Below are 21,686 nucleotides of genomic sequence, written 5' to 3'. Positions count from 1 at the left end.
CACGGGAAGCTCGCATTGTTGACAACGTCGAGGAAAGGTGGCAGAATTGTCCAAAACCTGCGGAGAATTGGTTCGACGATAAGGGCGGCGCGGCGTTGAAAAGTTTTGGCAATGGGAGACGGCCGAAGTGGTGTTGTAGAGGCCCTACCCAAAACGGCACTAGTGGCATCTGGAGGGAAAGAGGTCACTTCCCCGGAAAAACGCCCCTCCCGCAAAGACTAAGCTGACACGGATAGGCAAAGTTCCTTTGGTTGCTTGAAAATCTACCCGGCCTACATGTAAAGGAACTCATACAATTTGAACCAGCTTGGATCCAGTGTTTGACTGTTCTCAGACTTTCGCACTGCCACGGAAATCCAAGGCTGAAATATAATATACCAAGAAAGCTGGATCCCAGACCAGATATTATGCAAAGCTGAAGCCTGCAGAAGCTCATTTAGAATAGAAAGTTCGTCTCCTAATCGCGCCTTCGTGTCTACCAGTAGGACCGCGCGCAACATGTTTTTCGAGAATCGAGCCAAACCCTGCTGCCTCTGATTTTCCGCCTGGTACTAAGTAAACGATCGATCATTATGCGACGGCCTAGGGTCTCAGGATGGTAGCGTTTTGAGTGCAGAGCAGCACGATCGCTGCAAGCAGCAGTCTTGTTTGATTTGGCCTTGAAAAGCTGCTTCAGCTTTTGAAGCTTCTTGCGAGGTCCCCTGGGAGCCCCCATCCTGAGGGACTGTGATTCTGCATTGGCAGTCTTGATCAGTAGCTGTACACAGTGGAGAGATTCAAGACCTACGCGGTAGGTGCGGTCTAGGTGGTTGAACGCGTCCACACGTTGTCGACTGAACAATGGCAGGCACAACCAACACCCGCTCACATCTTCTGGAATCAACGCTTTTTCAATTTCCAAATCCACGAGCGCAAACTGCCAGTTTTGCAGCCACATGCTCTGCACACTGGTGCAGCATGCTGTGTTTGATGGTATGAATAGCAGACATTCAAGTTCAAAGTGTTCACAGTTCACCCAGTAGCATAGGTCACTCACACTCTGATGGGCGACTCCATCTTGTGCAATCCCAAAGACACAAGCTCGTTTTGAAAATCCCATTCCCACGGATTATAGGATATACTGTTTACTGGAAGCCAACCCAGAGCCGGCCATCGCTCTACCCAAGTCAGTCAAAGTCCCTTCTGGTGTTCCAAGACATCACGCCCATCCCTTGCAAGTTGCTCCGTGGTCTTCGAGCGAGTTTTGAAGAGAATCAAGGACAGTGGTTTGCTGAAGCCCTGAATTTGATTGTTCGATCGATTGCGTAACACTGTGTAGGAATCTGAGAGCTCTGCCGTCTTTCAATTCATCTCGCGGCCTTCTGGCTGAAGGTGAACGGAGACCGAATCGGTAGGCGTCATGTAAACGTGTTCCGGGAGTCCAAGAAGAAGTGCGGCCTTTTTGGGAATAACAGGCTTCCTTTTGGGCTGCGTCTCAGGGGCCGAAATAGAGATGAGAGAGGCTCCAAAGCTGCCAGTCGTAGTCGGGGCAGAGGAGATATGGACTGGCTCGCCATTGGGGATGATTTCGGTGCCTGAGGCACTATGCTCGTGAGGTCCAAGAGAAGTGATCTTCGTGTCTGCGTTAAGGCCATGGATGTTGGATTCGGTCAAGGTGCCGCGCTCTAAGTCGAGTCCAAGCCTTCTCTGATCGATCTTCGTTGGAGACGGGTTGATCTTGGTCGTGTTCGGAGAGGCGAAGCTTTCTATAAGCACAATAAACGTCGCGTTCTCCGTCAGCACAATTTGCTAAACGTACCGACAGATTCGAAAGCCTCAGGACGATCCTCCTTCGAGTGAAGAGCGGTGGTGCCAGGGTTTGTCTTGCTTTGATCGAGACCGATTCGAATTTTGAGCCTTTTCAGCTAGTGTCGAGCCTTCTGGAGGGCGCCCATGTTGAGCTGTTGTTTTGCTGATGTTGATCAGCAGTTGATAATTGAAAGGGAAACCTTGGAAGTGCGCACCAAGTCTGCAAAGCTGCGTCCGGAGATTTCAGAAGGGAGTATTTGTAGAAAAGGCGAAGGAGGAAAGTTCGCGTGGTGCTGCAGTGATTTTCGTCGAGTTGCCAAACCTAAGCGGGCTTGCTGAACGAGGGCAGGCGCAGCCGTCCAGTCACCACCTGAGTGTTTAACCAACCGAGCGCTGACAAAGACTTATCGAAAGAACGTTTTGCAACTTGAAGCAAGAGATCTGTCTAAATTCGGAAGACTCGCCCAATGATAAAACTGCGAATCTCCTGAGAAACAAATTCATCTTGTGTAGATCCAAGGACGCAGTGATGTTTAGATTTTCGAGCTGAGCAAGTCTACGTGGGTGAACGGTATGTACGCGGAAAACAGTGCGTGAGTAGTGCCGCCGCTTCCAAAGAATACTTTGATACGTGCAAACTCTAGCGGCAGAGAGCCATGGCAGCAGGGCTTTTCCATCAGATTTCTACTCGGTGAGTTGGGCGCAAATGGCACTGAGATCAGGAAAACCGCTTGGCGGGGGAGGTAGAATCCGGCGGCATTGATGTACGACTTCAGAACGTCATTTTTGAAGCCGAAGATCTCGGTGATCTCATCGGCATCATCCATGCTGAGGCGGCGACATACAACGAAAGCGAGATTGAATAAAGCCAATCCCAAGGCCGACTGCAGCGCCATAATCAATCAAAATTTCATATATGTATGTAAGGCCCAGATGTATACAAAGATAGGCCTTTCAACCGCAGTACAATTCCAAAGAGTAAGCAAGTCTTATAGGTCTAAAGTAAGCCAGGTATAGGATTTTTCTATCAAGCGCAACATCTCTCGTCCGATCCACCTTTGCGATCCGGCTACGATTGCTGGCATATACCGAGTTGGTGTGTCCTGCCATTTCCACTCTGACCATTTTGTCTCTATTCGGGATTCAAGTCATATGAGGGTGCCTGAAAGTGTTCATTCGACGTAGTAGAAACGATGGGATTGCCGATAGGGGTGACTTACGCGTTCTGTGGAATTCCAAGAACGCGTGCCGCTTTCTCTGCCACGATGGGCTTTCTTTCGTGAAACTTGTTCGGGTTCGGAGTCTTTGCGATTCCGGATGACGTCTTGGAGCCGAGGGCGGAGACTGAGTCGGTGGGCGTCACATAGGCATGCTCTGGGAGCCCAAGCATCAGTGCAGCTTGATTCTCCAAGACAGGCTTCCGTCTAAGCGATCTCTTCGAGGACGAAGCGGGGATGACAGGACCCTTGGGGTTGGAAGTAGAGGCCAGGATAGAGGCAGTGCGAATGATTTCGCCATCGGCGGTGTAAGAGATTCCCGGAGGAACGCGCTTTTGTAGTTCGAGAGAAGCGTTGTCGGGTTCAGTGTGAATGTCCTCGTCGTCGGACGTGATCGAGGAATCGCCGCGCTTCAAGTCTAGTCCGAGCCTTCTCTGATCGACTTCGAGTGGGGATGATTTGGATTCGGCCACATCTGCAGAGCAAATGCCTGTTAGTATGTTCAATGTCTTGTTCAAGGTAAAGGTTCCTCGCAGAACGCACCTGCAGGTTCAAGAACGTCAGGGTTGTGCAATTTCGAGGCAAGAGCGGCAGCGTCATGGCTGGCTCTGCTTGAGCCGAGACCGATGCGGATTCTGAACTTCTTCAGCCCTTTGAGGGCTCTCTGGAGGCCGCCCATCTCGCGGCGCTTGTTGTGTCTTGCTGAAGTTGATTAGCTTTTACTCGAATACAATAGAACATGGGAGCTTGCGCACTGGGTCCTTCCAGAATCTTTGTCGGACCCGTAGTAGGGACGATGCTCTGAAAAATCGGCGGGGACAAGTGGGCGCGGTGCGGCAGTGATGTTGTGGTGCGGTTGCAGGAGCACCTTCTAAATGACGGCAGGCGCGGTCGCCGTGCACACCAGCACCACCTGCGTCTCGACACCAGCCTGAAATCCGAGCTTATCAAAGACCAACGATAACGACACAAGGAAATTTTGAATTTCATGACGTGTTACTTGTAAAGCGAGAAGCTTGGGTGCGACAAGCCGAAGACAGAAAAGCCCCTGAGTCTACTGTTGCCCATTTTATGCCCATCACCAATGCTCAGGCTTGATGTTACTGCCAATCTTCGGCAATTTCTTACCCATAGCTTGCATAAATGCTGCTGGCTTCTCAAAAACAAGCCAATTCAAACTACCCCTGAAAAGGCTCAGATGCACTAGCGCCTGTGGTCCATTCTAAACGTATTCTATCACATTGATTGTACAGCTAACCAGTATGACTGTTCACCACGAATGAGACTGTACCGACCTTTCACCTGTCCATTGGAAACCTGTTGCGAGAGGGAAATTGTGCTTCGTCCCCTGGGAATCGGAACGAGGAAAAAGTAGCAAAAGCTTTCGTGGAGACATGTCTCCAAGTCTCGGCTCCAAATCAGTCGTAGACTTCGCGGATTTGGTGCTTCGTGTATGTCGTGTATGCATCTGGTTGTGGTCCGAGGACGCGAGCTGCTGCTTCGGACATGACCGGCTTTTTGGTCTGCAGTTTTCTCTGCAATGTGGGCGTCGAGAGATCTGCCGTCTCGGACCTCAGGTTTGGAGGTATTTCGTAGTGTGAGCTCGTAGTAGAGGTTAGATAAACGCGGCAGTGAGCCCCGTTGGCGATGGAATAGGGCTTTGGAGAGAATGGCCTTTGAGGGAGCAGAGGAGCGTCGAGGATGTTGGCTTGGATGCCAACGTCGTCACAACCGACTGCGTCGCTGGCTACCAGGTTGTAGGGCGGGTCATTGTTCGTGGAAGTCGCCTTGGTGCTGCTAGTAATGCTGCCATCGCTTGCTTCGATTGTCGCTCCTCTAGGTGGACTGTCTGCTTCGCGGGTCAACATGTTGTGTCGCGCGCAAGGTGTCGCGTATTCCAATCAGACATACCGACAGGGTCTAACGGTTTCCGCTCGCTGCGTCCCAAAAGGCTGATAATCCTGGCCTTGCAACCGATGAGCTTTTTGAGCTTCTTTCGCGTCCGCTTGAAGATTCCCATCCTGCGCCTTGAACGACGAAATTGATTAGCGGGTTTTTGATGAGCCGATAGCATTCAGCTTACGTGCTGATATTTGATAGGATCAGTGTGGAATCCGTAGCACAAAATGTTCGGTTGTAAATGTTTCGCGCTGTGGTGGTGTTGAGGTGTGAGGGTGTCGGAGCGGCAGCCGTGGTTAAAGATGGCAGGCGCATGGCGGCCACCTCGTCACGTATCAATGTATATGGCATGAGTGCTGCTGCGTTCAAAGGGCCCAATTCCATTCGAACCATCTCAGAAAAGCCCAGGGAAAAGGTCTCCATTGCAGTTCTGAGCTCATCCGTTCCTCCAACCGTCACGATACTGCTTGTTCTGCCTATTTATCTTGTTCAAAAACCAACCAACTGCCACGCCGATGGATACACTTCGTCAAATAGAAGACTTCGCTTTGCCACGCTGGGAACAGGGGCAAAGAGCCAGAACAAAAGCTTCCTTGTGCAGCCAAAGAGCCACTTGTGTGCTGCGTTCTAGTTGTGTACTTCGCGGATGGTCTGTCTGGTGCACGTGTATGGGGGTAGTCCAAGCACGCGGGCTGCTGCCTCCGAAATGACTGGCTTCTTCCTCTGGTTGTCCCGAGATTCGGGCGTTGGGAGACCTGCTGGGAAAGGATTCAAGTTGGGAATTTCCTTGGAGTCGCAATCCATAGCAAAGAAGAGCGGAGTGTGACCGGGAATGTCATTGATGACCATCGAGGACTCTTTGACAGGAAAGGGCCCTTGAGGTAGAAGCGGAGCGTGGAGTATGTTGGTGTTGACTTTCGTACCGTCGGTATCTTCCAAGTCGCCGAGCGTATCGTTGCTTTTGGTGAAAGTAGTTGTGAAACGGCCTTGAAAGCTGTTGGTAATTTCTTCGACCGAAGCCCTCGTGGATGAGCCATCTGTGGGATGGCTCAACATCCTGTGCTCAAGGTTTGACGTATCCCCGGATGGGACGTACCAGCAGTATCAGGAAGCTTGCAAAGATTGTGCTCCAGGCTGACAGCTGTAGAATGGATGGGAGCAGAGAGCTTGCCAGCTTTGCGTCTGATGATATCCTTGAGCTTCTTGCGGGCTCGTTTGAGGTAGCGCATTTTGAGAGGTACTGGCTTGCAATCAGTGGTTGCTCAAGTGCGGGTGGCTTCAAGACCTACGCGGCTGAGATCGGACAGAATCTGTGGAAAATGAATCACGAGCTTTTATGTGGCGTGTGAGAGTTTGGCGGAAATTCTCTCCGGCTCCGATGGTGTTGTGCTGTGTAGGTGTTAAAGTGGCAGCCGATGTAAAATATAGCAGGCGCGGCGGCTACCTCGTCAAGTATCAATCATCCGCGAAAACGAAACCTACTTAGATTTGCTGAGCCTGAAGATTGGGAAAACAAAGATCTTGAGTCTCAATGCGCTCTTCGACACTAAGCATCGTTCAAATCTACAAAAATCGTTGGATGGCAAAAAAGAAAAAATGGGTAAAAGAAGTGGCAGGCCCCGGGAATCGAACTTGGACCTGGGCAAAAAAGCGAGCCACCGTATCCCCGTAGGCACCACTGTTACTTGTCATTTGGTGAAGGTACGAACGAACTAAACCTTACCCAGTCCGCCAGGGGGCCGGTGACCCGATGAAAGGAGTCTCGCTGAACCAAAATATATACCCACTTTGAAAGCCCTCCCGCACGGCGCTGTGAACCTCAACAGAATCACAATATGTGCGATCTGAAATTTGAAGGATGCAGGGCTACCTTTAAATTGCATGCATTCAATCAAGCTTCGAGTACCCCTTGGCTCAGGCCTTCCCCCTGAACATCCTGAACTAATTGATTTACTACAAATCAATCGACTGCATGAATCCCACGCTCATGATGTCACCAAAGCTTTCCTTCTGTTCAAGTGTAGCTGGGGCAGCCAAAATGTCCGAGGGCTTGAGGGTGGTACAGCTCTCTTCGCATCGCATGTGGCAGCATTACAGGAACGAGCAAACGCGCTTCTCGTAGTGGATCATCTTTCCACGATGGCATCAATTCTACTTTGCGGCCCTTGAACCACAAATCCTACTTTGATCTTGATGAGGTCTTGGTAGTGGTGGTTGCGGGGATGCTGAGTGTCTTCGACCTCGGAGCTTTGATGCTTGTGGACCGAATTCGTGCTTGGTCTTCACAGCTGTGGAAATGGTGCGCTGCCAGCGACGTGCTGATTGGAAACACCTGCGCTTTTGGTCTCATAATACATCTTGCTTTCACCCTTAGTCACTCTTAGTCTTCATGGGCCGCGGGCTCTGATTGACGGGCTTCTGCCTTTGAAGGATGCTCTTAGACGCGTGGAGAGACCGAGTCGTTGAAGTGCGTGATGCAGAAGTCTGGCAGCTGATGTCGATTTCACCGCGCAGAAGGCTGAAAATCGACGTGACTGAACAATGACAGGTGTAACTGCCCAGTCACGTACACCACCCAAGTAATCGACGTCAGATGCACAAGTACAAATCCTCAAAACCAAAGGTGTCACGACTCTTGGAGTGCACCCTGAAGTCTCTAGTATTTCATTGGTCGCTCGGCTTCGGAAAGTTTACTACCTTCCAAGCTAGTAGAGCCCATCACTTGGAAATGATACTCCAGTGCCTGGCATAGCGAGCAAATATTCAGCACCAGGATCAAGCCTGGCTGCCGAGCCGAACGAGTATCTCCCCAATATGGTAGCTGCCTCTAGCCTGAATCCGAAGGTGTGCCGGGCTTGATGTAAGTTCCTGCTGGAAGTCCAAGGACCTGTGCCGCTGGTGCCGAAATCTCAGGCAACTTCTGAATGGTTTTGGAAAGTGGAGACCGTGGGATGATGGTCGCTGTGTGAACGGTGAAATTGGGGGACGTCGCAGGGAGAGCAGTGGTCGAATCGGTGCTCGTGTCGAGAGCATCGCGCTTGAGCGGGCTGTGGTCCGTGAGACAGGAGTGTTCAGTGGTAACACCGTCGTGCTGTGGAAGGCAAGCGTCGAAAATGTTGTCATGAAGTCTCATGTTGTTGGCCTCGGTTTGGTCGCCTTGCTTCGAGATGGGGAGATCATTGGTGATCGTCGACTTGACTTTGCAAGTGATCCTTCCGTCGCTTGCCCCGAGGAATACTCCTGGAGAAGAGTTGTCTGTATCGCGAGATCAATATGGTATCCTCAACGGGTCGCAAGACCTAGCTGAACACACCGGCAGGGTTGTCTGAACGCAGGGCAGGGCTGCAGTAAGGGTCGATCGCCTCGCGCCCTCCTCCGCGCTTCACCAGTTTCTTAATCTTTTCGCGGGCCCGCTTGAGGGTGCGCATTGTTCGGTATTGGCTGATCACTCTTTGTTTAGCATTTGCTCGAGTGGCGGAGAGAATTGGAACTTACGCGCTGTGATGTGCCAGGGTTCGTAAGGAGTGATAGATTCAGAAGATGAGAGATGAGAGTGTGAAGAGACAGTGAGCGTGTCGAGGAGCTGGCGAGAATCTAGTTGTGCGGTGGTGGTTTTGCGCGGCGCCAAAACAAGCAACCGCGAAGAAGAGATGTAGCAGGCGCGACCACTGGCCAGTCACGTACACCACCCAAGTATTCCACCTTTCCATAATCCAGTTAAAATGGCCCAAAATTGCCCTAAGAGCCAGAATCCTCAGCTGAAATTCACGGCGTCCTGATAGTGCTCTGACAAAGTTTGGCCCCTGAAAATTGGAATTGACCTTCGTCTTTATCATATTGTTCGCTACATTTATTCTCGTCGCTCACGGCTGTCAAGATGAATTTGCAATTGCAGCGGATACACATGCAAAGGCAGTAAGGCAGGAGGCTTTGTTCAATATCTATGAATCCAACCAATCCCACTGTACCAGTCGGCTCCCCTCTTTGTCTCTGAAATACTTTCGTCCCTTTGTATGGACAAAAGACAAAGCCCATTATTCTTCCCGATGTCCAACCTGGTCATCCCCGTGGATCATTTGCTTTGACAAATTTTCAGGGGCTTTGCCATGTTCATACCGGCTCAACCGTCTGAGGGCTCAAGGGTCGTGCAAGAGGCTTCGCAGCGCGTGTGGCAACATTCCAGACAAGAACAGACGTGCCTCTCGTAGTGGGTGTACGATCCACAGTGACAGCACTCCCACTTTTTCCATGCGTGGATGAAGAACCCACCTCTGATGTTGACATGGGCGTCCTGGAAGATGCGGTTGCGTGGATGCGCAACCTGCTTGTCGACTCTGCTGCGGCAATGATTTGTAGTCGTAGCTGGCCTTGGCTCTGGGCCTGTGGTAATCATCTGTGGCATAGGTGCGGTGCTTGAGATAGGCTGTTGGACAACATCGTTGCTGTCGCTGTCTGAATCCTTCGTGTCTTGCTCGTTTTCCCTCGACTTGCTATGGCTGGAGGCTGAAGGGATATCGGGAAGAGATGCGCTCGAGTCGGAGGGTTTGATGGTGGTAGATCGGACCGGGGGGCTCATCCTCTCGTGGGGCAGGAGCGGCGCATCATCTTTGCTGTCCAACTTCGTGTCCGGAAACTGCGTAGAAGCGGAGTCTTGTGTATGAGAGATTCTACATCTGTACCCTGTTAGACCCTTCGAATTGCTTTTGGAACTCTCTAAACGTACCATTGGGACCAGTGTTGTGAGCGTAGCTAATTCCTTCGTTCTGCGCATTGTTGCCGTGCAAGGCAGCGACTGAACCTTTCATTCTCCTGAGCCTTTTGCGCGCTCGCTCCTTGGCTCCCATAATGTAGTCTTGATGGGGATTTCTTTTGCAAGAAGTGTCCTCGGAGCTGTGTTTGTCCTCTCTGCGTAAGCGAGTCTCTTGTGGTCAAACGCCGTGAACGGGAGCGGCACCCACCAAGATATGAGCCTGGACGAGCGGGAGGATTCGCGTAAAGGACAAGACTGACTTTAAGGTTTTGAGAGGGTGGTAGATCAGAATGGTGAGCTGCACTTTGAAGGTTGGGCGCTTCGGAAAGTTGAGTGAGAGAAATGCGTGGCTGCGGTAGAAGTGTTAATGACGGGAGTGGCCCGGACGAAGTGAACAACAGCCGCAGAGTTTTACCATAATCCGAGCCAAAAACACCAAATATTATAGACTTCTTGATTAGTTCTCAAGCAGACAGTACCATTGAAGCAATAATTAATTATGAATTCAATAACACTGGGCTTTCTGTTTGCCCTGAATAGCCCAAATCTTCTACTTTCTATTAAAAGTCTACTCGGTCCAACCTGTCACAGCACTAAAGGATATAGACCTCACGGCACCTTTTGCGCTACGTTCCTGGAATGAAGTGACCATTCGTAAACTGTCCTGTATTGCTTCATGCCCAAAACCAAGAACGGCCGTGCAATCAAAAGCCTCCAATGAAATCTCATAGATCCCCGCACCGCATTGGTCGTGCCCCTTGTCGTTCATCCAAAAACTAAGCATCCGAGGCCTCGAGAGTGGTGCAGAGGGCCGCGCAGCGCCTATGGCAGCACTCCAAGAAGGAGCAAACATTGCTGCCATAGAACGTCTGCTTGCCACACTGGCAACACTCCCACTTTTTCCACAAGTGCACCTCGTATCCACCTTTGATTTGCAAAGGATCCTGGTAGACTTTGTTGCGAGGGTGCTCAACGTCGTCGTCGACTTCGTTGTGTTCCTGATGCTGCTGCTGCTGCTTGGTTTGGGGCGGCGCTGTCTCAGAGGCAGCAGGGACCTCATCGTTCAGGGTGCCAAGGGTGATAGTCTGGCCGGCAATGTTGTCGTCGCTGGCGTCCGAAGCACTTTTGGCTGAAGCAGTTTCCTGCAACGGGATTGGGCTCGTAGTCATGGTGACGTTCGTCGTAGAGGCGTTCGACAGAGCGGTGGTATATCCGGGGTTGGCAGCATTCAAGTTTTCAGCATTCTGCTCGCGAGGAAGCAGCGGCGCCTCATGGTCGTTGTCGCAACCGGCAATGCTGGACGATGAGGTGGAGCTGGGACCGCTTGAATCGATTTCGGTGGGCGACTCCGTGTCTATGGAATTAGTCAACATCTTGCTCTTTCATCGTGCATTTGAGCTGTACAAACCATTGCTGGAGGCCTGCTCCTGACCTTGGGTGTGGCGGTGGAAGCCGGAAATTGAGCCGGTCATCTTCCTAAGCTTCTTGCGAGCCTTCTGGTGCTTTCCCATGGTGTAAAGCTCTGTTGGGTCTGCTTTCAAAGTTTGGTAAGTGAATGACCTATAGACCCATGTGAAAGTGATTCGAAACGCACCTCTTTGTGCATGAGCCCTGTAATGAAGGAGAGCAGAAGTAGCGACAAGCAGTGCTTACGCACTGCTGGAAGAAGAGAATGTATTTTGGAACCAAGCGGGTGGGTGTGTGCGAGAACTTTGGAGAGGTTGACGTGTTGATGTTGGTGTGGAGGAGTTGCAAAGCAAAGTGCAGGTACCGACACCAGCATGGCACCACTTCAAAAATTGGCACCAAATCAAAAGTGCTTTGAGACTCACTCTGAGTCGATACGCCACAACCACAATTGCTCCTGATGTGCCTCATAGATTCAACCCCATTACCTCTCCACGGCAAGCAATCAACATCAGCCATGGAACGACAGGCCTAGGCTTCTTCAAATGCTCAAATTCCAATTTCCCACGATCACTTTCAATCATCAAAGGCAAACGAAATGCAGTAGTTCTCTTCTATCATAGCATACCTTCTCACGTCTTGAATGTCATTGATCCATGGAAAAAGACCATTCACAGGCTCTCCTGCAATTTTTGCCCTCCCCTGTAGTCCTGCTCCAATTGAAAACCGTCTTATATGGGGCCTCAATGCCTCTTTTCAAGTCCATACGATTGCCATAGCGCTCTGGATGCGCCTCTACGTGTCTGACGCCTCAAGGGTCGTGCAGTGGGCCTCACAGCGCCCATGGCAACACTCCAGTAAGGAGCAGACGTGGCTACCATAGTGGGTCTGCTTGCCGCACTTGCAACATTCCCATCGCTTCCATGAGTGGATTTGGTGTCCACCCTTGAGCTGCTGAGCCTCCTGATACAGAACGTTGCGAGGGTGCTGGATCTCCTCGTCAACTTGGTTGGAATGCTGCTGCTTCTTCGTTGTAGGCGGCGCAGGCTCATGGTTGGCCGGCAACTGCAAGTCAGCAGGGACATGCTCGCCAGCCATGTCTTGCGAATTTTTCGGACTCATAGGTGCAACGAGCACTGTGTCGGGGCCCGGCGCCTCAGGAGCTGTAGGGCCAAGTGCAACAGCACCCGGCTGGTCACCAGAGGCAGACTCGTTGGGAAGAAGCGGCTCGTTGTTGTCGCCATACGTGGTGGTGGTGGTGCTGCTGGACGAAGTAGAAGTGGAGCCGATCACTCCTGGGGCACTGGACGCGACATCCATACCTGAATACTTTGTCAGAATCTCATCACAGCACCATGAATTTTGGCAGGAAATACCAGTGGCTTGAGTCTCATTCACCTGGTCCTGGACGTTGCGACGGACAAGAGCTACCGAGCTGACAACTTTCCTCAATTTCTTGTGTGCTTTTTTGGTCTTGCCCATATTGGAGTGTGTTCTTGAATTCTGCTTTCAAGTTATAGTAAGCGACCATCTTCCAGACCCAAGTAAAGAAGAGGACCTACAAGATGAGAATTGCACAAAGCAAGTAGAAACAACTGCGCGGAAGGAGACTTTGCGGCAAGGACCAAGTAGGAGGTGTTGGGAAAATGGGTGGAGGTAGCGGTAGTTGTGCGCAACAAGGTTCGAGAAGGGTTCCTGTCAGTAGGTAGAGTGGGAAAACGAAGAGCGTGAGCGATCAAAGCAGCTGCAGGAACGAGAAAATAGCGCAGCCCACATACCACGCATACTTGAACCTGCAAATTCACTGTAATTGCTATAATCAAGAGAATATACGACAAAGAGCAGTGGCCTGTGTGTATTGGGCACAGAGACAATGAATAGCAAGAAAGGAAGCAAGAAGTTTTTGATTAAATCGTGAAGTAATCCTCCCAAAACCAGCCGTTGAAGACACGTGCTCGCAGCGACGGCAAGGCCGAATGCTGGTGCCAACCGGCTTGGTTGTTGACAGACTGACGGTTGACGAATTTAAAGTGGTCGTCCATGCTGACAGTGTACAATCCCAGCTGGCCGCGCATCCCAGGAGCACGAAACCCTATTGTACCGAAAAGAAATCAAAACCCACGTCCAAGATCTATCCAAAGAAGAAACTCAAGCCTACGCCCGTCGACTTTCCCGATATTATTAGGCTGGTTCCAATGCCGTGCAGTAATCTTCGCAGCGGTTGTGGCAGCACTCCAGACAAGAGCAAATGTGGTTCTCATAATGGGTCCTGTAACCACATTTGCAGCACTGCCATCGCTTGAGCTGCGGCATCAAGGCGCCGCGGCCGATTATCTCGCGGGGCTTGAGGAGAAAGACGTTTATCGGGTGCTGGACCTCAGCAATCGAGGGCGGCTGCCAGTCGTCGTCGTCGTAGTTCTCGTCGTCATCGTCGTCTACGAAGGTGTTGGCGGTCCAGGTGGCATCATCCGCGGAATTGGGACGCAGACTGGGAATCGGATGGTACATGTCGTTGACAGCGGCCAAGATGGCCTCGCGAGGGCCGAGGCCGAGAGCCAACTGTGCGTCCTTGATCATGGTCGGCGTCGCGGCGGGGACGGGCGCAAAGTCGTCTTCATCTGCCTCGTCTTCATCCAGACGCGGCTTCTTCTGGAGTTTTTTGCTCGGTCCGCGGAAAAGTATGCCGGGCGTCGTTTCGGAAACCGCAGCGGACACAGAAGATGTGGTCTGCAAACAGGACGGGGCGCTGTTGGCGCGACGGAGGGACGGTGTCGCGGCGTTGCTGGCGCAGGGTGTAGCGTGAGGACGGTCGGAAGGGTTGGGTGAGGAAACAACACGCTCATGAGGCAACAAAGGAGCTTCATTGCTGTCGACGCGGCCGGAAAGGCTCTTTGGGCGGGCAGCCTTTGCGGCTGGCTGCGGCTTTGACAGCTTCTTGCCCTGTTTTGCCATCATCGACCACGATGGATATGCTGCAGCTCCATTTCGATTAGCATGGGAGTCTTCGCAAAGGGTGACCAGACTTACAAGCGCAATTTGACGTGACGTGATCCAAAACGGTTGCAAATTCGAGCCAGCTATCTGCGCAGAAGAAAGTTGAAGATGCCAGCCGCAGCAGCAAGGGAGACTTCAACGAGACTTGGTAGAAAGAACGGTGGACCGAGGATGGCAATAGAAACGCCGTGGAAGTGACCAGTGGTGACGTGAAACCGACTCGATCCGTGAAGAAGACTGGTGGTGGCAGTTGTCGAGTTTTGATGCCGGAGCTGTAAGAGAAGGATATGGGCGCCTTCTGAAGACCACAGCCAAGTCAAATGCACACACGAGAACTCCCGGCTCCTCAAATCAGCTGGCGACCACGGTCCACCTGCGGATAGGGTTCCAACGCAGCCTTAAGTTACGACAGAAAAACAACAGCTATGAGTCAAAGGGATACTCCAAAACTGGCAACGAGACATCCCCAACAAGCTCCTTTTCAAAGAAAGTAGAATGCGGAGAGAAAAAAGTATGGTACGTGGTATTTGAGGCAAACGAACGAGAAGCACTAAGACTTTGACAGAGCAGCTAGCAGACAAAACAAATGCGACGGCGTCATCTTATACCACGAACAGATTTGGAACAGCGTACTGTGTGCCACAGACATAGCAACATTTGTAGGGACAGCAACGTGCTGGTGTTGGTTTGGAGTGGACAGATGACACTCATCTGCCATTGCCAGACTTCCAGCAGGCAAAGCCAAAGTCGAATTAAGAAGCAATCGACGACATGGCTGAAGTGTCCAGAAAGGGTCGACAGCATGTGTTCTTTTCCGTTCTCCACAACCCCAGAAGCGCACAGGCCAGGCTGAGCTCCTTCTTACGGAACGCTAGAAATGGAGCCTGCCGATATCGCATGTTTGCGACGTTTGAAGTTGCTAAAAGTGGAAAGTCGCGAAAAAGTATCCGGCGCAGAGTCTCGCCCGCGAAGCTAGCACTGATCCGGCTCCCATTCGAAAGGGCAGTGGCCGTCTTTTTGAGGTGCTTATCGTTACGCAAAGATTCTGTTCTTGCTGCTCTTTCGACGTGTTCCAGCTGGGAATGCGAATATCGGAGGACCTGGGAGGGGCAGCTTCAAAATCGGCAGAGCCCAAAGTCGACTTGATGCCCAGCAAAAGCATGGGGAATTTCCAGTCTTGTAGGATACTGATATCAAGCGCGGTTCAAGCTCTTCCTCGTGCCCAAAAAACCGGCAAGGAGGAAGGTGGACTGCTGTTTGCGCAGCACAGGCAAGAAGTCTGGCGAATCAATATCCCAGCCGCTCCATGCCCTACTGCCAATCATAGACTGCCTTGGATTGCAAACGAGGACAAGATGAGCACAAGAGTGTTGATAAAGGCCCAGACAAACGGCATCCAGGTAGACATGCTAAAGTACCCGGCGCTGTACACGCCTCCGAGCCTGCGTCAACCCGTGTCAGTTTTCAAGCATGGAAGCAGCATTTTGTAGCAATCAGCTTACAGTCCGCCAACGATGCTTCCAGCTATCACGGCTTCAATACCGCCAATGACGCAGTATATGACGGGCACAATCCAAATGACCTTCCAGTTGCGCCATTGGACTATGACAGCGTAGGCAGAGGTCGCGAGGTGGACAGCGCCAAAGAAGAGGAGAGTCCACGTCAAGGTGAAGCGCCAAATGTCGCCGGCATCATAGAGGTAATAGGCTTGATGGCCGCGGACGGGGAAGGGCCAATACAACGACGGAAAGGGGGGCGTCGTGTAGTCGCGCGGGACGCTGTTGTAGCGATAAACAACACTAGGAACAGCACCCATTAGCGCGTGCTCGATGATTTGGGGATGGCATCGGAGCGGTACGATACCTCATGAAAGCCTGCGGTCGGATTTTGCTTTATACAAAGCCTGTGAGTGGTCCGTTGACGGAGAGGGATGAGCTTCCCCGGACACTGACTTTCGGGCGGGCCGACTGATCCCTGCCATGATGTATGCCTCGGCTCATCACTCCGACCTCGACCAACATCATCGCTTCCACCTTGACATGACGGCGCGCATACTGCACTTCGTCTTGCGCCATGCCGGCAGATAGGCTGCTCGAGACTCTGCTGCGATCGCTCCAGATATGGACTGACCAGCAGGACACCCCAAGGTAAGGCCCGCGCTTCCGAACTGCGGACCTAGCTCACCATTACAACAGGCTTCTTGCGACCGCCGCGTCTCTCCTCACGACTCTGACGAATCCTCTCAATATCCAGCTCCTCACCGGACAGCTACTGTTTGCACCTGCGATATGGGAGCGACCAGACGGCTTGCGCACATGTCAGCGCTTCATGAGCCTTTTCCACTCTGCGACCCACACCTATCTCAAACATGATCGCGACGTCAGAGAAGGCACCGCGAAGCCGCCTTTGCCCGGTCAAATACCTATCGGTGGTGCAATGACACCCGAGGAATGGGCGCGAGCTGTGGCAAAAGGCGCTGATGAAAGAAGCCCACGATGGAAGCACATCTTGATACTCGCCGGTCTGCTGCTGGGCTCGAATCAAGAAGACTGCGCCTTTTCAAGAAGCATGGAATCGTCATTGCAAAGAGCGTTTGTGGAGGCAACAAATTTGGCCCTGGCAGAGGCAAGAGAAGACGAATTCGGCGGACAGTGCATCTCCATGGTGTTGAACCATGTCTTCCCTGTCTTGTCGGAAGCGGAGAGAGCGCAATTGGATTATGACCACCTGCTGCCAGTCTTGATTGGATCCGCCTTTTTCTCTAATGAAGGCTTCCACTCGGCCTACTTTCTTGGGACCATTGATTTGGACGTTGTCGAGGTGCAAGGACAAAAATTGGGCTGGTCGGCCAGGTCCACTTCCCATCACCAGCTTCAAAGAATCATGTCGCGTCCTTTGATGACGTACATGGGCCCATTCTCGAGGCTGATAGCGCACGCCGTGGAAAATGTGGAGAATCCAGGTCTCATCCAGACTATGATCGATGACATTGCGGGTTTTGCGCGGACGATGAATCTCCAGTGGCGGCAAAACAAGCTCTCAGAGATTGACCAGTCTGAAGAGTCTTTACATCTTTCCCAGGAGACGGTCAAGAGCACCTTGCCCCTGCTGTGGAGGACTCTGAAATCGGCATTGTTTGCCATTGTCATCATCCTCCGAGGTGCCCTCGGCAGGATTCTTGGAGACGGCGCTCTTGCATCAGATGGAGGTACGACTCTTTTCTTTCAACGGCAACCTATACTGACTGCTGCAGTTGCGCCAATTCTGGCCACCCACTCCCTCCACACCATGAGGAATCTCTACTTCATTTCCTCACGCCTCGGCGCCAATTCGCTTTCTCAGTACACCTTTTCCTATCTGACCTCTCTTGATATACTTTCGCAATACCCCATGCAAGCAGACGCATTACTCAAATCCATACGGCCCGCCAACCTTGGACAAATCCCCCGCCACCCTCTTGACCGCATCCACGACCTCTACTTCCTCAACACGGCCGAACACTTTGCGCCCATCCTCTCCCCCCAGACGGCGGAAGAGCTCTTAGTCACAGCAGCAACGCCCTATCTGGGGGCCGGCGGCTCACAGCACCTGCTGCCCATCTTCGAAGCTGCGCACTCGGTGATGCTGTCGGTGTTTTCCTCGCGGACATCGGGGCCCGCCCTCGCCGGCCGCCACCTCCCCTTCTACGTGTCCAGCCTGTTCGCCGCGTTCCCTGCCAACCTCTCGCCGCGCCAGTTCCGGCTGGCCTTTAAGACGCTGATGCAAGTCACGACGCCTCCCGCGCCGCTCTCCTCGTCCCAACCGGACCTCCCCGCGACCCTCTGCGAGCTCGTCCATCACCGCGCGCTGTCGGCTCCCTCCGCGCCTCTGCCCACCGCCGTCGCCGTTCCGCCCACCTCTCCGCCGCCCGGCGCCGAGCCCGTCCCCCAGGGCGAACCGCCGCTGTCGGAGCAGTCGGTCCTCGCGCTCACCCTCCTCGACGCCTTTCCGCTGCTCCCCGTCCCGCTTCTCGAGGAGTGGCTGCCCCTCTGCGCCGACCTCGTTAACGCCATTGCCGACGACGCGCTGCGCGATGTTGTAAGGAGGCGCTTCTGGGAGGTTCTGGTTGGAGGCGAGATGGATCCGGAGCGCAGTCTTGTCGCTGTGGCGTGGTGGTCGACGAGGGGTGGACGGGAGAGAGTGCTGTTTGGAGATGGCGAGGGGGAAAAGTTCGAGATGAGCGGCGCGCTGGCGCCAGCGGCCGTGGTGGGTGGCTTAGACGAGGGCAGGCCGCGGGAGAGCAAGTTGTGACTTGGGGCGATGTAACCGGCGGACACGTACGTAGTCCAGCAACTCTCGAATGAACACTGCTGAATCTCCACCATCTTATCTATAATCACGAGCTTACATGCATCCAAGTCTACGTCCCCCTCCTCACAACCCTCACCCTGACCCCCTTGCTCCGCATCCCCTTCTCAGGCACGCCGCCAAACCAGTCCCGCCCCACCTCGACCTCGTCGCGCCCCGTCTCAAACAGCTCCATTCCGACGCCCTCGCGCTCGTGCAGCCGCCCCACCACCTCGCCCACCACGCCCGCCATGACGGCCATGGCCAGCTCGCGCCCCACGCACGCGCGGCTGCCGCGCCCGAACGGCGTCCAATGGTGGTGCTGCTGCGTGGTGTTGCGAGGGCTCGGTGTGGTTGCGTCGTTGCAGTCTGCGTCTGCGTCTGCGTCTGCGTCTGCGTCTGCGTCTGCGTCTGCGTCTGCGTCTGCGTCTGCGTCTGCGTCTGCGTCTGCGTCTGCGTCTGCGTCTGCGTCTGCGTCTGCGTTTGTGCGTTGCGGCTGTAGCCACCGCTCCGGCCAAAAGGCGTGCGGCGAGGCGAAAATGGCGTCCGACAGGTGGATGAACATGTGCGTCATGCTGACGGGCGTGCCGCGGGGGATGACCCAGCGCCTGCCCCCCTTACTTTCTCTTCCTCTCTTTTCACCACCTCCTCCCCCTTCGCCTCCAGCGCCATTCTCAGGTTCAGTGTAGACCAGGTCGTCGACGGGCGCAGCGCGCGGCAGCCGCCCCGCGACGCCGTGGCTGAGGCGCAGGGCTTCGGCGAGGCAGGCGGAGAGGAAGGGCAGGGCCTGGAGGGCGGCGGGGGAGGGAGAGGAAGACTCGGAGTTGGGGTTGGAGCTGCGGTGGTACAGCGGGGCGAGCTCGGCACGCAGGCGACGCAGATGCGGCGGGTGCGCGAGGACGTGGTAGAAGAGGACGGAGAGGGCGTGCGACGTGCTGAGCGTGCCGGCGCCGAGGAGCGTGAAGAGCTCGTCGGTTAGGGCGCGCGGCGAGGCGTGGAGGGAGGCGTGGGAGGTTAGGATGTGCGATAGGAGTGTGGGTGGTGTGGGGGTAGTGGTGGTGTTGATGTGGCTCTTTGCTTCTTCTTTTGCTTGTTCTTTTTCTCCCTTGTCGAGCGCTGCTTGCGTCGTCTGAATGCGCGCGGCGATGCTGTTTTGCACGTCGAACAGCTGCTTGGTCAGGGGGTGGACGAGGGCGACGAGACGCTGCGGGAGGTGCGTGAACAGCGTGTAGATGAATCCAAACTGCTTCATGAGATGTGTGTTGCGCGAAAGATCCTATCAACCACGTGCGAAGCCACAAGTCAGTCTGCAGCACCTATAAATTCAAGGATTGTCGAAGTGACAATCGAAGTGAACGTAAGATGAGAGCCATACATACCAGCATCAACCGCCACCAGTTCTCGCCCAAATCCTCCTGCTCCAACAAGCCAAACCCCCTCCCCAGCGCACACGCGCCGACGACATCGGCACTGCACGCGGCGAGGGCAGCGGACAAATTCACCACCTCGCCGTCTCTCCGTCTCGCCCTGTCCGCCAGACACTCGCCCAGCCGCGCCACACCGCTCGAAACGACCCGCTCCAGCTCGCCGCCGGCAGCAAAGTTCCTCGCGGCAAAGAAGCGGGCGAGAGGCGCGCGCCGCGTGCGGTGCACGTCGTGCTCGACGGCGCCGACGGTCGTGCTGGTCGTCCCGAACTGCTTCGCGTGCCACGCCCACTTGTCGGTTCGGCGCGTCGCCCCGCTGACGTATAGTGTGCTGTGGAAGCTGGCGTCGGAGATGTGCAGTTCGTGGGGTGAGATGCGGATGATGGGGCCTGTGGTAGCGGCGGCGGTGTCAGTGGGTGATTTCAAAGGGGGCGGTGGTGTTTGTAGGAAGGAAGAGGGTGGCTGGCAGGAAAACATGGGCGAGAAAAAGAACGCCGTCGTAATGATGTTGAGACAATCCGAGGCTCGTGGTCTTGTCCCCTCCACTAGGGGTATCGGAAATTCAGGAGAGACCAGAGGCAGAAAATGCAACAAAACCACTCAGCCAACAAAATCACGCAAGAAATTACCCACCATACATCCGATGCCACGCCTCAATCCTCCACACGCCCCTCCCCTGCCCGACAACATCATCCCAAAACTCGAGCCAGCCGGTCGCCGCCGCAATCTTGGACCCCGGGAACCCCCTCAGCGGACTAAAGAACAACCTGTACGTCACCAACGCCGCTGCATAGAGGAAACAGAGGGCGGCGGTGGAGGCGAGGACGAGGGAGAGGGGTGGAGGGTGGCGGAACGGGTTTAGGAGGGGTGGGATGATGGAGGGAGGGGGGAGGGCGGCGGCTGGTTGCGTCATTCTGGTTGTAGGATGAGGTGACTACCTAGGGGGGACAGGGGGTGGAGGGGGAGCGCGCCGTGCGCGGTCGACAGGAATCAACCAGAGAGAATTGACCGAGTTACGCCTGGCGTGGTGGTGGTCGACGGGCTATGCCACAGCGCCCAGTTCCGTCCAACGACATACAGCGCGCAGAAGCGTGACGAATCTACGCAGAGCTTAGCTTGAGTTGACGGCGCGTGATGGCACATACATATGGGCGAACATACCTACCCAAGTACCTAGGTAGTAAACCAAGTCCCATCCATCACAACTCTGCCACACTGTCGGACCGCGTATGTGTGTAGAATAACCGGGTTTGATAGAACCAAAAGACAGATTAAGATACCATTAAGGTACAGGAGTCGATGCAGTAAGTAACCTATGACTCGACTCGGCCGCACGTGGTGTCGTAGTTCGCCTCGATGGATGTTTGTTGTTGGGACAGAGAGAGGTAGGGATGACCCGACCTTCCTTCCCAATCCGCTCCGTCGAGCTGTAACGAATACAGTAATCCCTGTGCAGCCATTGGACCAGCTAGGATCTCGCTCGGCTCAAGTTACATACCACGATACAAGTACCTACTTCCATGTATCGCTGCGTGCGTCACACCTTTTGACCAACCTCCACCTGTAGACATCTACTATGGCAAGGTCGAAGGCGAGAGACACTGGTTTGCATTAAACTGTAGTGGCAAGATGACGCTGCATCGCACAGCCACTTGCCTACAAGCCTCAAAACGAAAGCCTCAAAACGAGGAACGAGGAACGAGGAACGAAAAATCGACAGCCAGCCAGGCACGCCCCGCCCACCCGCGCCGCCGCGCTGCCGCCGCCCGCACGCACGCGCGACATCTGTAGCTAAACTTAGGCAAGCGAGCAGAGTGAGTGAGGTATGTAGTCGAGATATCCAACCGCGATCTGCCGTCCGGCCGTCCGTCCGAAGCGGAT

The 21,686-nt window shown here is 53.9% G+C and overlaps 9 protein-coding genes across 9 annotated transcripts; 1 reads left to right on the top strand and 8 right to left on the bottom strand.

Annotated features, from left to right (window-relative positions):
* Positions 1-1,341: 1,341 nt before the first annotated feature.
* Positions 1,342-3,684, bottom strand: BKA78DRAFT_293398 (uncharacterized protein; the record flags this gene model as incomplete). Its single annotated transcript, XM_066886215.1, has 8 exons — positions 1,342-1,745; positions 1,799-1,904; positions 2,004-2,123; positions 2,176-2,344; positions 2,368-2,672; positions 2,845-2,920; positions 3,009-3,495; positions 3,549-3,684. 8 exons carry the CDS (start codon positions 3,682-3,684, stop codon positions 1,342-1,344), a joined length of 1,803 nt encoding a protein of 600 aa, XP_066746212.1.
* A 739-nt stretch (positions 3,685-4,423) lies between these two features.
* Positions 4,424-6,133, bottom strand: BKA78DRAFT_293397 (uncharacterized protein; the record flags this gene model as incomplete). Its single annotated transcript, XM_066886214.1, is given in 6 exon segments — positions 4,424-4,854; positions 4,917-5,032; positions 5,089-5,380; positions 5,428-5,524; positions 5,544-5,941; positions 6,001-6,133. The coding sequence occupies 6 exon segments, from the start codon at positions 6,131-6,133 to the stop codon at positions 4,424-4,426; spliced, it is 1,467 nt and encodes a 488-aa protein (XP_066746211.1).
* A 1,598-nt stretch (positions 6,134-7,731) lies between these two features.
* Positions 7,732-8,332, bottom strand: BKA78DRAFT_293396 (uncharacterized protein; the record flags this gene model as incomplete). Its single annotated transcript, XM_066886213.1, has 2 exons — positions 7,732-8,159; positions 8,218-8,332. The coding sequence occupies 2 exons, from the start codon at positions 8,330-8,332 to the stop codon at positions 7,732-7,734; spliced, it is 543 nt and encodes a 180-aa protein (XP_066746210.1).
* A 692-nt stretch (positions 8,333-9,024) lies between these two features.
* BKA78DRAFT_293395 (uncharacterized protein) lies at positions 9,025-9,748 on the bottom strand (the record flags this gene model as incomplete). Its single annotated transcript, XM_066886212.1, has 2 exons — positions 9,025-9,584; positions 9,628-9,748. The coding sequence occupies 2 exons, from the start codon at positions 9,746-9,748 to the stop codon at positions 9,025-9,027; spliced, it is 681 nt and encodes a 226-aa protein (XP_066746209.1).
* A 682-nt stretch (positions 9,749-10,430) lies between these two features.
* Positions 10,431-12,543, bottom strand: BKA78DRAFT_350713 (uncharacterized protein; the record flags this gene model as incomplete). Its single annotated transcript, XM_066891041.1, has 4 exons — positions 10,431-11,008; positions 11,063-11,185; positions 11,940-12,383; positions 12,438-12,543. 4 exons carry the CDS (start codon positions 12,541-12,543, stop codon positions 10,431-10,433), a joined length of 1,251 nt encoding a protein of 416 aa, XP_066746208.1.
* A 699-nt stretch (positions 12,544-13,242) lies between these two features.
* On the bottom strand, positions 13,243-14,013 carry BKA78DRAFT_293392 (uncharacterized protein; the record flags this gene model as incomplete). The annotated part of the gene is made up of 1 exon (XM_066886211.1): positions 13,243-14,013. One exon carries the CDS (start codon positions 14,011-14,013, stop codon positions 13,243-13,245), a length of 771 nt encoding a protein of 256 aa, XP_066746207.1.
* A 1,363-nt stretch (positions 14,014-15,376) lies between these two features.
* On the bottom strand, positions 15,377-15,871 carry BKA78DRAFT_330291 (uncharacterized protein; the record flags this gene model as incomplete). Its single annotated transcript, XM_066889758.1, has 2 exons — positions 15,377-15,497; positions 15,558-15,871. 2 exons carry the CDS (start codon positions 15,869-15,871, stop codon positions 15,377-15,379), a joined length of 435 nt encoding a protein of 144 aa, XP_066746206.1.
* Positions 15,872-16,128: 257 nt separating this feature from the next.
* Positions 16,129-18,345, top strand: BKA78DRAFT_248346 (uncharacterized protein; the record flags this gene model as incomplete). The annotated part of the gene is made up of 3 exons (XM_066884381.1): positions 16,129-16,202; positions 16,251-17,263; positions 17,309-18,345. The coding sequence occupies 3 exons, from the start codon at positions 16,129-16,131 to the stop codon at positions 18,343-18,345; spliced, it is 2,124 nt and encodes a 707-aa protein (XP_066746205.1).
* Positions 18,346-18,454: 109 nt separating this feature from the next.
* Positions 18,455-21,182, bottom strand: BKA78DRAFT_279190 (cytochrome P450; the record flags this gene model as incomplete). The annotated part of the gene is made up of 6 exons (XM_066885599.1): positions 20,967-21,182; positions 20,439-20,905; positions 19,761-20,194; positions 19,073-19,657; positions 18,888-18,997; positions 18,455-18,725 (listed from the first exon to the last, which is right to left on the bottom strand). The coding sequence occupies exons 2-6, from the start codon at positions 20,716-20,718 to the stop codon at positions 18,455-18,457; spliced, it is 1,680 nt and encodes a 559-aa protein (XP_066746204.1). The 5' UTR covers positions 20,719-20,905; positions 20,967-21,182.
* Between the last annotated feature and the right edge of the window lie 504 nt (positions 21,183-21,686).

This window comes from Phyllosticta capitalensis, assembly GCF_038381095.1.
Source record: "Phyllosticta capitalensis strain CBS 128856 chromosome Unknown BKA78scaffold_3, whole genome shotgun sequence".
Lineage (NCBI taxonomy): Eukaryota > Fungi > Ascomycota > Dothideomycetes > Botryosphaeriales > Phyllostictaceae > Phyllosticta > Phyllosticta capitalensis.
Note: the sequence above shows the minus strand (reverse complement) of the source record. Positions and strands in the feature narration are given on the sequence as shown.